This window comes from Antechinus flavipes, chromosome 2 (genome assembly GCF_016432865.1).
Source record: "Antechinus flavipes isolate AdamAnt ecotype Samford, QLD, Australia chromosome 2, AdamAnt_v2, whole genome shotgun sequence".
In the NCBI taxonomy this organism is placed as follows: domain Eukaryota; kingdom Metazoa; phylum Chordata; class Mammalia; order Dasyuromorphia; family Dasyuridae; genus Antechinus; species Antechinus flavipes.
The window spans coordinates 309,024,820-309,042,733 of NC_067399.1; the positions used below are offsets into that span (position 1 = coordinate 309,024,820).

A 17,914-nucleotide genomic window follows, 5' to 3' on the forward strand; every position below is an offset into this window, starting at 1 on the left:
TCCTCGAGTCATTCAATTCCAATTGTTCGACCCTGATTTTCAGTGAGGTATTTTCTTCACTCACTTTTTAAAGATCTTTTTCTAATTGTCCAATTGAGTTCTTTTGTTCTGTGGAATTTTTTTCCATTTCACCAATTTTGTTTTCCAGTTCACCAATCCTATTTTTCAAGGATTTGGTTTCTTTATCCACTCTCTCTTTAACTGACTTCTCCAGGCTCTTTTGCCAAGCCTCCCTCTCCTTTTGCAGAGCCTCACTCTGCTTTTGCCAAGTCTCTCTATCCTTTTGCAAAGCCTCCCTCTCCTTTTCCCATTTTTCTTCTAGCTCCCTTGTGTGAGCCTTTTTAATTTCCTCCATGAGATTCATCTGTGCTGAGGAACATATGGTCTCCTCCTTTGGGGATTCACCTGGGGACTGTTTGTTTTTAGTGTCCTCAGGATTTGGAGTCTGCTCTTTATCTGTATAGAAGCTGTCAAGGGTTAAAGTCTTTTTCAGTTTCTTGCTCATTCTGTCTAATAATCAAAGACAAACTATCAAAGAAACAGAAGAAAAAAAAAAAACCCTTGAATGGAGGCTGCTTTCTTTGGGGGAGGGGCAGGGTAGCCGTGAGGCACGGGTCCTACTGTGCTACGGCGCCTGCGCTCTGAGATCCGAGCGCGCTGAGACACTGTGGGGGAGGGGTGGCCAGGTCCCGAGAGACTCCAGCTGTTTGGGGTTGTATTCTTCACCCTCGGTGTTTTTAGTTTCTCTGCTGGGCTGCTGACTTGCTGCCGGAGCAAAGTATCTAATCCTGTAGCAAAGCTCTCCCCTCAGAGACGGCTGCGATCACGCCCCACCCCCTCTCCGCTCTGCTCGGCTCTGAGCTGCTTTCTGTGCTCTCGCTGCAGCTGCTGCCCGCAGACTGCTTCCAATCTAAATACCGTAACCGCCCTCGCGCAAAAACAGACCTTTCTTGACGAGTCTCAAGGTTGGTTTCTCTTGGTAAGTAATTGTATGTTTTTTTTCAGTCGAGCATTAATTCAGAGGCATGAAATGAAATGGATAGTGAGAGAAAAGCACGAAGGTTACACAGCAGTGTGCTTCCTCTCTGCCATCTTGGCCGGAAGTCTATCAACCATATCTTAATAATTAAGCAATTCTGCCAAGGAGGGCAACTTGAAAGCAAGGTATATTGGGATAGTTCTGAGTAATTGTAAACATTTAAAATAATTTGAGATAATTTCAAGATGGAACTTGAATTAGATTTTTATTACTCTAAGGTCAGTTCTTTCATTACTATGCCACACTGCATTTCAAAGTTACAATCAATATATTAATACATCATAATTAGTATATCATCCAACTGAGTAACCCTGCCTAGATGATACAAGATGTTGGTTTAATTATCCACAATCTTTTAAATTACAAACACTTGACCTCCCTTTCCTGGGTCTAGAAAACAATACTAAATAACTCATCGTTGGAGATCTTGCTTGAAAGCCACGATGCTGATGGCTATGGACAGAGCCCCAGGGGTTCACTCATGGCCATCAGCCCCAAGAGTTGAAACCTCTAGGCCTTGTTTTTCTTTTTCTCACACACAGATAACTTACTGTGAAAATTGTCTTTGGGACATGGTTTAAAACAAACAAACAAACAAACCTAGCAAGTGAAACATGAAATAAGAACCTGAAATCAAGAGAAGAAACTTATATCATATCCATGATTGTGATCACCGTTTTCACAGATCCTAGGAGAAAACATAAAATAACTGGATACCTTTATCCATCTTTGGTGACAAGCAAAATAAACAAACAAACAAACAAAAAAAAAACTCAGGTGAGCAAGACAAACTACAATTTTGTTTAAACTTTTAGGGGATATAATCTCATATAAAAGGTCAGATATTATTGAATCATTTCATTGAGAAGATCTACAGTATGAAATTCCTACAGCAAGATTCACAAACATCAGTGAAATATCTAGAAATAACTCTTCTTATGATTCTGGAAATAGTAAAGAAATCAGAATGGAAAGAAATCACATGGTAGCTATCACAGTTAGTAGAGAGGAAGTGGAATATAGCACAAGCAAAACATTCATAGGATTTTACAAAGACTTGAGGAAAATAAATAAGATAAAAGAAAATATAGAAAAAGTAACTGGTGGACTGGAAAATAAACAGAACCCTCCTTTTAATAATTCAGATATAGACAATGAATTATCTCAGTTTTACAAAGAAATTCAGGCACTTGAGAGTGAAAAAAAAAAGATATGGAAGGTAGGTAATGGTCAGGAATTTAAAAGCTCCTCGAGAACAATTTACTTTATATTATCAAAGTCATTACAATGAGAATTTAAATTATGATGAAGAAAAAAAAATACTTGGTTTAGTACTATACCTTCATCCCTTGGTGTTGAGCAATATTTTAGTAATAAGACAGTTGGAACACTGAATATGCAATTAATTGACAAGTGGAACTTACATTTTTTTTAACAACCCAGTTCCTTTCTTTAGACCCAAACGACAACAAAAAGAATGCTTTTTAGTTACTCATGGACTTTTCCCTTCTAAAGTCAATTATTATTTAAATGTTCAAAGATTTAATGCCTCTCCATTTCTACCACCAAATGTTTTCCATGTTCAATATGTTAAATTATGTGAAATGTACAATAATATAAACAGTGGCAACACACATTAAGATTTCCAACATTTGATCAGACTAGTAGATATTCTGATTGTGATGGGAGGAACAGTAACATACAACCCTTTAGAAATGGTTGTAATAGGCAAGATGAACAAGAAAGTAATGGCTTCCGTGAAACAAAAGAAAAATCTTGAGATGACCCTTCTCTATTGCAGATGGAGAAAATAGTCTTTTAAACCAGTAATTCCAAAAGAAAAGCTAAGGAGGCTACTTATTCTTTTAAGATGTCTGCCTGTCTCAGGGAAAACAATACTGTTCCATGTTTGGCTTGGTCAGAATCATGGTAATATAATCTTCAGCACTAATGATTATTTTTGGCATTGAAATGAGTATACCCATGCCTGAAACCAGAGCAGAGCAAAAAAAAAAGCTATTGTGAGAAGATATCCAGTTATAATAGAAAATACTGATATCCAATTTTGGAAAATGAAATCTTATGTGAAAATTCTAGACAAAGGATACTGAATGGAGTTTCATGACCCTGAAAAATGGTGGAGATTTGATACTGAGGAATTAGAAAAGAGGAATAAACATGGGGTATCTCATGAAAAGATTGTGCAGATGTTAAATCATCATGAATATAAAACGTCCATCTCTATTGTAATGAATTCAGCAGAACCTCCACATAGAAGGTCTGAGAGGATCCAAAGATAGAAGTAGAGAGGTTTTCTAGACTCATGGAATGACTCTGATGTTGCAAAATAACTAGTATTCAGTCTCCTTTCAATTAAAATGAGCTTGTGGCTTACCCTTAAAAAATAAACATTGAGATTTTCTGAAGACTTTTAAATAGGTTCAAGTCTAATAAAAAAAAAGTGAGCATTACCTCATAGAGTTTGTTCCCAGCAAACTGTTTAAATTTTAAAATGTAAATTAAAATAGTATATATGATTGTATATTATTTTTAAATATTTTATCTTAATATTAGGCTTTAGTAAAATATCTGAATTGTGTGGTGATATACAGAATTCTTTATTTCAGTTGAAACTTAAAATAATTTTGATGTCCAAAGCAGAAACCACTGAGCAGTTTTTAATAAGTATTTTTAAAACTGTTATAGATAACATCTTGACTATTCTGTTCCCCCACACAAGACTTGGAATATGCAATACATAGCTTACTTGTTAGAGTATATTCTGATATTTTATATGGTGTTTATTTCTTTATATTGGTAAAATATAATTTCTACAAATATATCTACATAATCATTTCTAAAACTAGAACCAATGGTTTAATTTTTTTGAATAGATTTTAATTTTTAAAAATAAATTGAATAATCTCTTAGAATTGATTGCAATAAATTTTTGCCATGGGGAAAAAAGAACATCATTGAAAATTGTCAAAGTAGAATGGGCACTGACCTGAGATCTCCCGACATTCTCCTCCAAATAATTTTAAAATATCTCAAATTGAATTCTGGAGTGGCAAAACCAATAAAAGATCAAAGTGAGGCATTCTTCCATGTTAAGAGGTTAAAAAGGGACACTGATAACATATAGAGGTTGGCCTGACATTAAAAATTCACAACCAGATGCAAAAATATATAATTATTTATGCATCATTTTCAGATCATAATGCAATTAAAATGAGATTCAATAAAAACCATGAATGTATAGTTTAAAATTTTATTGGAAAGTAAATAATCCTAAAGAATGAACTGCTCCTCTGAGATACCACTACACACCTGTCAGATTGGCTAGAATGACAGGGAAAGATAATGCAGAATGTTGGAGGGGATGTGGGAAAACAGGGACACTAATACATTGTTAGTGGAATTGTGAATACATCCAACCATTCTGGAGAGCAATTTGGAACTATGCTCAAAAAGTTATCAAACTGAGCATACCCTTTGACTCAGCAGTATTACTATTGGGCTTATATCCCAAAGAAATCATAAAGAAGGGAAAGGAATCTGTATGTGCACGAATGTTTGTGGTAGCCCTCTTTGTCGTGGCCAGAAACTGGAAACTGAGTAGATGCCCATCAACTGGAGAATGGCTGAATAAATTGTGGTATATGAATATTATGGAATATTATTGTTTGGTAAGAAATAAGCAGCAGGACAATTTCAGAAAGGCCTGGAGAGACTTACATGAACTGATGTTGAGTGAAACTAGCAGGACCAGTAGATCATTATATACTTCAACAACAATACTATATGATGATCAATTCTGATGGACCTGGCCATCTTCAGCAATGAGATGAACCAAATCAGTTCCAATGGAGCAGTAATGAATTGAACCAGCTATGCCCAGTGAAAGAACTCTGGGAGACGACTAAGAACCATTACATTGAATTCCCAATCCCTATATTTTCGCCTGCCTGCATTTTGGATTTCCTTCACAGGCTAATTGTACAATATTTCAGAGTCCAATTCTTTTTGTACAGCAAAATAACGGTTTGGTCATGTATACTTACTGTGTATCTAATTTATACTTTAAATATTTAACATCTACTGGTCATCCTGCCATCTAGGAGAGAGGATGGGGGGAGGAGAAGAAAAATTGGAACTAAAGTTTTGGCAATTGTCTATGCTGTAAAATTACCCATACATATAACTTGTAAATAAAAAGCTATTAAAAATTTTTTAAAAAATGAACTGCTCAAAAAACAAAATAATAATAATAATAATAATAATTTCATGAAAGAGAATGACAACAATGGACAACATTCCAAAATTTATAGAATATAGCCAAAATAGTATTTAGGGGAAATTTCACATCTCTAAATGAATGAGAGAGATTTCATCATCAATGAAAGAGAGAGATGAAAGGCATGCAACTAAAAAGAAAATATACAAAACAAAACAGTATAAGAACAAATTGAAAATCCCCAAATAAATACCAAATTGGAAATCCTAAAAATAAAAAAAAATTAACAAAACTGAAATAAAAAAATGAAAAGAATAATAAAATATATAAACCAATGGTTATTTTCATTTTAAAAAGAAAGAAAGAACCAAAACTTCAATGAAGAAGAAATTAAAGCAATTGTTCAGTTACTTTATCCAATTTGATGACAAAAAATCTGACAAAGTGAAATAAATAAATATTATAAAAGGAAATAGAAGAGTTAACCTTATATGTAAAATAATAATAATAATAATCAATTTAAGCAGGCTATCATTTACCTTCTTACAACAAAGTTCTCAGGACCAGATGGATTTGTAAGAGAATTCAACAAATATATAAGGAAAAATTAGTCTCAATGCTATATAAACTATCAGAAGAATAATAAAAAAGTCCTACAAAATTTGCTTTATGATACAAATATGTTTTGATACCTAATCCATGGAGAGCCAAACATAGAAATAAAATAATAGAACAAATTCCTTAATGAATATCAATGCAAACATTTTAAATAAAATACTAACAAGGAGAATACAGCAATATATTACAAAGAATATACACAATAACTAGGTGGGATTTATACTAGACTATACCAAGTCTAGTTCATATTTAGGAAACTATTACTATGTTAGACCACAACAATAATAGAAGTCACATGATTATATCAATAGATGAAAAAAAAAACCTTTGACAAACTATAACACCCATTTCTATTTTTTTAAAAAATAAGAACGTATAAGAACAAATGGATGCTTTTTAAAAACAATAAGTATTAAGTATCTAAGACCATCAACAAACATTATTTCTAATGGTGAGAAACCTGAAGCCTACTCAGTGTGATCAAGGGTGAAGCAAGGATGTCCATTATCACCACTATTATTCAATATTTTATTAGGAATGATAGCTATTGAAAGAAGACAAGAAAATGAAATCAAAAGAATAAAAACAGGTAATGAGGAAACAAAATCATCACTCTTTGCAAATGATAATACAGTCTACCTAGAGAATCCTAAATCAACTAAAAATCTAGTTGAAATAATTACTAGCTTTAATAAAGTTGCAGGATATAAAATAAATCTATACAAATCATTAGTATCTCTATATATTACCAGTAAAACTCAACAATAAGAAAAAAAAGAGAAATTCCACTCAAATTAACATTGAATAATAGAAAACACACCACATACACCATCCTAAACAAAAGCAAGGATTATATGAACAAAATTACAAAACACTTTTCACATACAGATAGACCTCAGCAATTGAAGAATATTGATTGCCCCTCAGTATGCCAAGCCATTGTAATAAAAATGGCAATTTCACCTAAGTTAATTTACTTAATTAGTGTCACACCAACAAAACTAGCAAAGAACTGTTTTATAGGCTAGAAAAATAGAAACAAAATTCATCTGGAAGCAAAAAAGTTCAAATTTTTATGGAAATATTTTATATAACTTTACATGTGCCTTCTCAATGTGGGGAAGAGGATATGGGAAAGAAGGAAGAACATCTGGAACACAAAGATTTTTTAAAAATTGTAAAGAATATTTTACCTATAACTGCAGGACATTAATATATTAAAACAAAAAAAATTTAAGTCCAATGCTAATAAAAAAAATGAAAAAATATATGAAAGAAGGTTAAACTAGCAGTACCAATTTTGAAACTGTATTATGAAGTCATAATCACCAAAACAGTCTTTGTGCTGTCTAAGAAATAGAGTGCTGAAGAAATGGAATAGATTAGGTACAAAATACATGGTAATAAATGATCCTAATATTTGATAATACCAAGATCCCAATCTGGGGGTAAGGAATTCACCATTTGACAAAAATTTCTGGGAAAGTAGAAAGCAGTTTGAAAGAAACTGGGTACAGGCCAACAACTCATCCGACATAAAACCAAGGTAAGATAATGAATATATCCCAATTACATTTGTATACCCCCAAAACTTAAATGAAAGGGAAAATGCATTATATAAACATATTAATAAAAGATATTTTTGTGATGGCAAAGAACTGGAAATTGAGAGAATGCTCATTAGTTGGGGAATTAATTGAGGGGAAATGTAGCATGTGATTGAGATGAAACACTATCATGTTACTGTGAAATATGCCTTTTTCTCAGCAGGGCATGGCACATACATAAAAATTGCCCATGTGTTAGGGCATAAAAACCTCACAATCAAATGAAAAAAAGGAAGAAATAGTAAATGCTTCTTTTTCAGATGACAATGCAATAAAAATAATTTGCAATAAAGGGCCAGGGAAACAGTCTTAGAACCAATTGGAAATTAAATAATCTAATTCTAAAAAATGAGTAGGTGAAACAACAAATTACAATAACAATCCATAATTTCATCCAAGAAAATGACAATAATGAGACAACATACCAAAACCTATGGGATGCAACCAAAGCAGTTCTTAGGGGAAATTTTATATCTCTAAATAGCTACATAAATAAACTAGAGAAAGAGGAGATCAACGAATTAGGTATACATACAACAAAAAAAGCTAGAAAAAGAACAAATTAAAAACCATCAATTAAATATCAAATTAGAAATTCTGAAACTCAAAGGAGAGATTAATATGAAAGTAACTAAGAAAACTATTGAACTAATAAATAAAATTAAGAGTTGGTTTTATGAAAAAAATTGAAAATATATATAAACAATTGCTTAATTTGATCAGAAAAAAAAGGAAAGGAAAAAAAATAAATTGCCAACATCAAAAATGAAAGGGGTGAACTTACCATCAATGAAAAAGAAATTAAAGCAATAATTAGGAGCTATTTTGAGTAACTATATAGCAGCAAGTCTGACATCTAACTGAAATGGATGAATATTTGCTAAAATACAAATTGCCCAAATTAACAGGAGAGGAAATAAATTTCTCAAACAGACCCACTTTAGAAAAAGAAATTGAACATGCTATTAATGAACTCCCTAAGGAAAAAATCTTCAGGGCCAGATGGATTCACAAGTGACTTCTACCAAACATTTAAAGAACAATTAATTCCAATACTATGTACACTATTAGGGGAAAATAGATAACAAAAGGAGTACTGTCGAATTCTTTCTATGACACAAATATGGTACTGTTATCTTGAAGCAAAATTTTTAAATAAAACATTAGCAAAGAGATTACAACAACTTATCAGCAGGAAAATACACTAGGACCAAGTGAGATTTGTATCAGGACGTCAGGTCTAGTTCAGTATCAGGAAAACTTTAACATCAACCATTATCAATAGCAAAACCAACAGAAATTATAGGATAACTTCAATACATGCAGAAAAGCTTTTGACAAAAGTCAGTACCCATTCCTGTAAAAACACTAGATAGCATAGGAATAAAGAGTTTTCCTTAAAATAATAAGCAGTATCTATCTAAAACCTATAGCAAGTATTATTTTCAGTGGAGAGAATCTGGATGCATTTCCAATAAGACCAGGGGTGAAACAAGGATGCCCATTATCACTACTATTATTCAACATTGAACTAGATATGTTGGTTTTAGAAAGAAGAAAAGAAAAAAAAATTAAAGTCGTTAGAACAGGCAATGAGTGTGGTGATTTTCTTCTTTTAAAATAATAATGGTTCTCTCTGGGAGCAGGTTTCTTGAGGAGATTTTCTGGAGCCTTAGTTTCAGTTGAAAGTAATAATCACCCAAATGCAGCCAGGTGTTGAAAGTTCAATCTTTTATTGTGTCCTTCAATATAGCCCAGTTAGTTTTTCTTAGAGGCCTCTCTCTCTCCTTGGTTCTAAGAACTCTTGCAGCTTTGTCCTTTGCCTCTGCCTCTGCCTTCAGCCAGCCAAGTGGAAAATGGAATGAATCTCTCTTGCCTCGGAGAGAATCTTATCAAAGTGCTCCTCTCCGACCCCAGTCAGTGTTCGGAAGTAACTCTCTTCCGAGAGAGGGCTTCTGTCTGAACTCACTTGATGCTCCCCTCTCAGTCTAATTCAGCTGAACTCCCCTGACTGGGCCTCTGCTTTCTTCTTATATATGAGAGAGTAGGATTATGGGTTTTCTCCCATAATGCTCTCTGGCCCTAAGAGCTTCAAGGGAGGTATGAATTCATAAAGTTACGTTGTTTACTTTGTGAATCTCCCATAATTGTGAACTCCAATGAGTACTTAAATACTTCTTGCTTATATGAGCTCTCTAAAGGTGTGAACACAAGCATTGTTTCTATTAGTTCTACTTAGTACCTTGTTTCAGGTTCTGGCCCAAAACATCTCCTTGTAAGATCAGATCAAGGATACTGAACCATGCAAAGTTAGATAATTATTGTCTCTATCAACTCTAATGACTTAACAATTTGTAAGGATTCCAACAAATGAGGGAAAAAAGCAATCACTCTTTGCAGATTTATGATGATGTATCATCCAAAAACCTAACGGAAACTATTCACAGTTTTAGCAAAATTGCAGGATATAAAATAAACCCATACAAATCATCAGTATTTCTATATATTACTGACAAAGTCTTTCAAGAGATAAAAAGAAAAATTCCATTTTAAATTACTGTAAATAAAATAAAATAATTGGGAATCTACCTATCAAGACAAACCTGAGACTATATGAACACAATTACAAAACACTTCTCACACAAATAAAATCAGATTTAACAATCAACAAAATATCAATCGTTCATGACTAGGCCAAGCTAATATAATAAAAATAAAAATTTTGCCAATTTTGGTCTATTTGTTCAATGCCACAACAATTAAACTGCCAAGATATTATTTTGTAGAACTAGAAAAAATAGTGACAAAATTCTTCTGAAAGAATAAAAGGTCAAGAATATTAAGGGAATTTATGAAAAATATATACAAAAGATGGTGCTTAGCAATACCAAACCTAGAACTACATTATAAAGCAGCAGTCATCAAAACCATTTTGTACTGGTTAAGAAATAGAATGGTAGAGCAGAGGAATAAAGTAGATACATGTAATACAATAATCAAGGCCTATAACAATCTAGTATTTGATAAAACCTCAAACCTCCAACTTCTGGAATTACAACTCACTATTTGACAAAAATTGGTGGGAAAACTAGAAAATAATATGTCATAAACTCAGCATAGACCTACACCTCATATGCCATACCAAAATAAGGTCATAATGGATACATGATTTGGTCATAAAGAATGAAACATAAACAAATTAGGAGAGGTAGGGATAATTTGCCTATCAGATCGTTGGGGACTGGAAGAATTTAGGAAGAAAAAAAAAAGGACTACAGAACATTATGAAAGGCAAAATGGATAACTTTGATTACATTAAATTACAAAGTTTTTGCATAACCAAAACCAAAAGAAACAAGATTAAAAGGGAAGTACAAAGCTGGGAAAAGTCTTTACAGTCAGTATTTCTTATCAAGATCTTATTTCTAAGATATATAAAGAACTGTGTCAAATTTATAATACAAATTGTGATGACCATGCTAGCACCCAGGATACCTTAGAATCAACCAGAGTCAGGATAAGCAAAAGTCCTTAGTCTTTATTCTTGGTCTTTAGGGATAGAAGTGAAGGGGATGGAAGTAGGATCTCCACAACCACCTTCTTCCTTGTCCACAGTCAAAGTGACTCTGCTAGTCTTACTCTACTCCCTAGTCCCTCCTACAATCCTCTGTATTCACCAATCATCCAACTAGCACAGGATAGTGGACAGGGCCATTTTCCGAGCATATGCCCATAGAGTATTGCCCAATTTGTAGTTAGCCTCAAGTGCTAGGCTGTCCTGATCTTAGTGCATTGATTCAAGAGTTTCAGCCCTCTACAATAAATCATTCCCCAAATGATAAATCATCAAAAGACATGAACAATTTTCAGATAATGAAAATCAAATCCATTTATAATTATATGGAAAAATGCTCTAAATCACTATTGATAAGAGAAATGAAAACTAAAACAACTCCAAGGAACCACGTCACTCCTCTCAGATTGGCTAAAATGACAGGAAAAAAAAATGATGATTGTTGGAGAGGATGGGGGGAAAACTGGGACACTAATGCATTGATGGTGGAGTTGTGAAATGATCCAATCATTCTGGAAAGCAATTTGGAACTATGCCCAAAGGGCTATAAAACTGTATACCCTTTGATCCAACAGTACCACTACTATCTGTATCCCAAGGAAATCATAAAAGACAAAAAAGAATCTATATGTGCAAAAAACATTTGTAGCAGTTCTTTTAGTAGTGGCAATGGATGGAAAAGGAGTGGATGTCCATCAACTGGGGCATGTCTGAACAAGTCATGGTGCATGAAGATAATGGAATATTATTGTTCTATTAAAAATGATGAATAAGCTAATTATAGAAAGGCCTGGGAAGATTTACATGAAGTGATGCTAAGCAAAACAAGTAGAATAAGATATAAGTGTACACAGTAACAGAAAAGATTGTACAATGATCAACTATAAAAAACTTAATTCTTCTAAATAGTTCAGTGATCCAAGGCAATTCTAATAAACTTTGGATAGAAAATTACATATGCACCCATAATAATGTAAATCAACACATGCTAAGTTTACCTCTTTTTTCTTTTGTTTCTTTTTTGTCTCATGGTTTTGCCCTTTTGCTGACTTTTCTCTCCCAATATGATTCATAAAGAAATCTGTATTTAAAAAATTAATGTACATGCATAATTAGAAAAAAGACCAACAAAAAGGGTTTTTTTTTTTTTAATGACTCAACAGGATAATTTCAGAAAGAAAAGAAAAAAACTGTACATGAACTAATGCGAAGTGTAGGCAAGAGAAGTAGAACATTATATAGGAAAAAAACAAAAACCAAAGTTAAAGCAGCCAGATGATACAATGGACAGAGTAGCCGGATCAAAGTTAGGAAGATTGTAATGCCTGGACTAGCTCTCTGGAAGACCTCTGGATCATCCCGAGTCCTTGGTCTTAGTGGAGGAGTGAAGGAGGAAGGAGAGCTGCTACATGGCTGGTCAAAGATGGAGCCTGGAATCTGGTATCTTCTCTTGTGTGTGTGGCTGAGATCTGTGGCTGAAAGAGAGTTCTAAGTCTGAGACTCCCTTTAAATACTCCAGTAGGATTATGTCACTACCTCACACTGAGTTATGTCACTACCTCCCACTGAGCATGGGCAACCACACTGAGCATGAGCAACTGTAGAACATTACATCACCATATTACCTTAAATATATGCCAATGGATTGATTACATAATCACATTATATTAAGTATGTACTTAGAGACCTATTATCTCACACTGAGTAGGTACTCAACTATAAATACCCTGTTATCCTAGATTTAGTACTTTTTCAGAGTTCCTGCCCTATACATCTCCCACTTTCTTTTGTTTTATAACACAGTGGTCACACCCTCCCTGATTTCTCAGGAAGGTAAGAATCCCAAAAAGGAGGTGATTGTGCCCTCCCTAACTTCTCAGGAAGAGAGATAAAAACACCAAAGGGAAATGGGGAGTCAAACCAGATACTGTTAGCAGGTTTCATCTAGGCTGAAATTGAAACAGGTATATATAAATCCATCATCATGTAAGGTATTACACAAGCACATAGTAATATAATTCAGGCTGTTAGTGATGGCTCTCCTCAATGTGGTGTAACCTACATGAATTATACTTGCAAGTAGTGATGTAACAAACAATATGAATCAGCATGAGGGGAATCACACAGTCAAGTAATGATATAAAAACAATATGAATATACATGTCCATAAGTCCTAAAAAGAAAGTATATAAATAACAATTACACAAACACCTCCTTCAGCAGCCAAGAGATAGTACAAAATGAATCTATTGTCCATTGCTTCACAAGTCAGGGAATCCAATGATTCCTGTGAGTCTTGAAGTCCTACATCAGTCTCATTAACATTTTTTTTTATTTTCATAAGGCAAATGCCATAACTGTCATGCTCTTTCAGCACTGGGCACAGTCAGCAATGGAACCATCCAGTGTTTTGGGGAATTTTCTCCTTCATTTCAAGAGTCTGCTCCAGCTCTCTCCATTGGACGAGGTGAATATAGCTTGTTGGCACCCATCTGATTCCTTCTCCATTTGTAAAGATACAAGCAAACCCTCTCCCCCAAGCAGTTAAACTATCTGGTCCCTTCCATTCACCATTTTCTGGATCTTTCCACATCACCTGGCAATTACCTAAGGATAGTGGAGCTGCTCGCACTGGACACTGACATTCTGGTGGGTTATAAAACCTGTCTGCTGGAGCCACTGCATCTTTATCAAAAATCAAAAAATTAATAATGTAAAAAGCTAAATATAGAAGTTCTCTAGGGTTATCTGTGGCTCCGCCTTTCTTTTGTTTTTGGCAGAGTGTCTTGATGTCTCTGTTTCTCCTCTTTACTATTGCCTGTCCTTGAGATTAAAGGGTATGCCAGTGGTGTGTAAAATCTTATACTGTGCACAAAAGTGTGCAAAATGTTTAGCAGTACATGCAGATCCATTAACTCTTTTTATTGCTTGTGGAACACCCATAATTGCAAATGCTTGTATAAGGAATTCGGTGACCATTCAGGCTGTCTCTTTTGTTGGTGGTATTGCAAAAGTAAATCCTGGAAATTGTGTCTGCTACAACATAGATAAAAGACAGAAGACCAAAAGATTTATAATGGGTCACATCCATTTACCAAATTTCATTGGTTCTGAAACCATGAGGGTTCTTCCCTAGAGGGAGCATAGGAGCGTGGAAAGGAAGGAAAGGTGTACAAACTTTTACTATGCTCCTCGCTTCCTCTTGTTATTCCAAATTGCAAACATAAAGTTTGAGCAATGATATTTAGAATGAGATTCCTGGGCTTCTTGACTTTTAATCCATTCTGCTAACCGTTTCCTCTTTATGGGGGAGTTTACCCCATTCACATTTATGGTTAAAATGACCAATTCTGTATTACTTGCCATCTTGTTAGCCCCTCTTTTGCTTTTCTCCCTTCTTTCCTCCTTACTCCCCTTCCCAGTATTAAGCTTATGAGCACCACTTGCTTCTCACAGCCCTCCCTTTTTAGTATCCCTCCCCCACTTAGAGTTCTTCCCCCTATCTTACCCCCTTCCCTCCCAGTTTCTGTATTCCCTTCCACTTAGCTTATTCTTTCTCTTTTTACTTTTCCCTTCTCACTTTTCAATGAGGTGGGAGAAGTTTCACCATAAATTGAATATTTCTAAAATTTTTCTCTTAAAGCCAATTCTGAAGGCAGTAAGATACCCACTATATTCATCCCCCTCCATTCTTTCTCTCAAATATAATAGGTTTCCTTTGCCTCTTCATGAGATGTAGTATCCCCACTTTACCCTTTTTCTGGTACAATGTCCTTTCCACATCTAGTTTCTAGAACAAGGTATACATGTATTTATACATCTTTATAGCAGAAATATAGTTCCCAAGATTAATCTTTATCTTTTTAGATTTCTCTTGAGTTCTATATTTGTAGATCAAACTTTTTGTTAAGTTCTGGTTTTTCATCAAAAATAGGTGAAATTCGCTTACTTCGTTGAATGTCTACCTTCTTTCCTGGAAAAAGATGCTCATTCTAGCTGGGTAAGTTATTTTTGGTTGCATACCAAGTTCCTTGCCTTTCAGAATATCATATTCCAGGCCCTTCGATCCTTTAATGGGGATGCTGCTAGATCCTGGGTGATCCTTATTGTGGCTCCTCAATACTTGAATTGGGTTTTTCTAACCGCTTGCAGTATTTTTTCCTTCGTCTGAGGGTTCTGGCATTTGGCCACTATATTTCTTGGTGTTTTGATTTTAGGATCCCTTTCAGTAGGTGATTGATGAATTCTTTCAATGTCTATTTTACCCTCTGTTTCTATGACTTCTGGGAAGTTCTCTTTGATAATTTCCTGGAAAATAGTGTCTAGGCTCTTTTTTTCATCATACTTTTCTGGGAGTCCAATAATTCTCAGATTGTCTCTCCTGGATCTGTTTTCCAGGTCTGTTGTTTTCCCCAGAAGGTATTTCACATTCTTTTCCATTGTTTGATTTTTTTGGATTTGCTTGACTGATTCTTCTTGTCTCCTCGAGTCATTCAATTCCAATTGTTCAATTCTGATTTTCAATGAAGTATTTTCTTCACTCACTTTTTAAAAATCTTTTTCTAATTGTCCAATTGAGTTCTTTTGTTCTATGGAATTTTTTTCCATTTCACCAATTTTGTTTTTTAGATAGCTATTTTCTGTTTCCAGTTCACTAATCCTATTTTTCAAGGATTTTATTTCTTTATCCACTCTGTCTTTAAATGAGTAGGATGACTTCTCCAGACTCGCTTGCCAAGCCTCCCTCTCCTTTTCCCATCTTTCTTCTAGCTCCCTTGTGAGAGCCTTTTTAATTTCTTCTATGAAGTTCATCTGTGCTGAGGAACAGATAATCTCCTCCTTTGGGGATTCACCTGGAGACGGTCTGTTTTTAGTCTCCTCAGGATTTAGAGTCTGCTCTCTATCTGTATAGAAGTTGTCAAGAGTTAAAGTCCTCTTCAATTTTTTGCTCATTTTGTCAGAGAAGAATCAAAGACAAACTAGCAAAAAGAAAAAAAGAAAAACCCCTAAATGAGTCTGCTTTTGGGGGGGGAGGGGCTGGGTGGTGTTACCTAGTTTCCTCTAAAGACTGCGGGGGCAGCAGCGAGGCACTAGCCAGATTGTGCTGCGCCTGCGCTCTGAGACTCTGAGAGCGTGCTGAGACACTGTGGGGGAGGGGTGGCCAGGTCCCGAGAGACTCCAGCTGTTTGGGGTTGTATTCTTCACTCCCCCCCCCCCCCCCCAGTGTTTTTAGCTTCTCTGCTGGGCTGCTGACTTGCTGCCAGGGCAAAGTATCCAATCCTGTAGCAAAGCGCCCCCCATAGAGACAGCTGCAATCACACCCCACCCTGCTCCGATCTGCTCGGCTGTGAGCTGCCTGCTGTGCTCTCAGCTGTCTGCCCTCAGACTGTGCCCGATCTAAAACCGTCCCCACCCTCACGCAAAACCAGACCTTTCTTGGCGAATCTCAAGGATGTCTTCTCTTGGTAACTATTTGTGGGTTGTTTTTTTTTTTTTTTTTCAGTCAAGCATTAATTCAGAGGCTTGTAATGAGATGGATAGTGAGAGAAAACGTGGAGCTTACACAGCTGTGTGCCTTCTCTCCGCCATCTTTGAATATTGTCTCTCCTGGGCTTCTTGAAATAAAGGAGTATTGGTTACCATGGTTAGAAGGCAATCTGCCTTTGAATTTTCATTAAAAAATAGGACCTGGAAGTCCACCATGAGAGTAGACATACAAAATATAAATCTTACCTAAATACTTTCTCGGTTGCTCTTGAAATTCTTTCAACAACTGATATTTATTAGAGATTGCAAATTTTATTTGGACTGTGGCAATTCTTTCTACCACACCTACTGAATAGGCTGGATCAGTTATTATATTTACATCTCCTGGATAATAAGTAAGAACTAACATGATTGCATACAATTCATTCTGCTGAGTGGACTGAAAAGGAGTTCTCTATTATCTTTATTGTTAAGTCATGAGCATATACAGCACAAATGTTGTTTGGATGCATCTGTAAAGATAGTTGGTCCTTAAAGAGGAACTTTAGAAACTTTTTCTTCAAAAATCCATTGCCAATTATGTAATAGCCAGGTCATCTTTAATGGAGACCCATATGTAAATTTTGGAGCTGTGGCCAATAAAATTTGCCACTCTGGGATGGTTTCACAGCACACATTAATTTATGCATTAGTATAAAAGGTGTATATCTTGTCAGGTCTTATCCCAGATCATTGTACAGCTCACTTAGTGGCCTTTGATAAAATTCTAGCCACAAGCACTGGGTAAGGAGTAAGGCTTTGTTCTGGTTGTGCTGGGAGGTTCACCCACTCTATCATACTGTGTCCTTGATAAAGGACTGCTGTGGATGCCTCTTTTGTAGCAAAAATAGATATTTCCAAGGGTTTTTGAGTGACTCTTTCAACCACATTGGATAAAGCCAGTTCAACTTCTCTCAAAGCCTCTTGAGCTTCTTTTGTAAGCTGGTATGGTGAGTTTAACACTCTTAAGGGTCTCCTCTTAAAATGTCATATAATGGTTGCAATTAATAGGTAGTCAAGCCTAACACTGGACGCAGCTATTGGATATGCCCTATCAATTTTTGAAAGTCATTTAAGGTATTTTGCTTCTCTGTTCTTAAGAAAAGTTTTTGTACTGTAAGCACCTTCGGGTACACTTCATATCCTAAATATTGAAAAGGAGCATGTCTTTGAATTTTTTCTGGAGCTATGTACAATTTATAGTTCCTTAGTGTTTCCATGATCTTTTGTAGACATGCTTCTAACATTTGTTCCTCAGGTGCACATCCAATATACCATCCATGTAATGTAATAACATTACTTTTGGAAATGTT

At 35.1% G+C, this 17,914-nt stretch overlaps 1 protein-coding gene across 1 annotated transcript; it reads left to right on the forward strand.

Annotated features, from left to right (window-relative positions):
* The first annotated feature begins 2,006 nt into the window (after positions 1-2,006).
* LOC127546658 (NEDD4-binding protein 2-like 2) lies at positions 2,007-3,339 on the forward strand. Its single transcript, XM_051973665.1, has 3 exons — positions 2,007-2,258; positions 2,884-2,946; positions 3,208-3,339. Exons 1-3 carry the CDS (start codon positions 2,007-2,009, stop codon positions 3,337-3,339), a joined length of 447 nt encoding a protein of 148 aa, XP_051829625.1.
* The last annotated feature ends 14,575 nt before the right edge of the window (positions 3,340-17,914 follow it).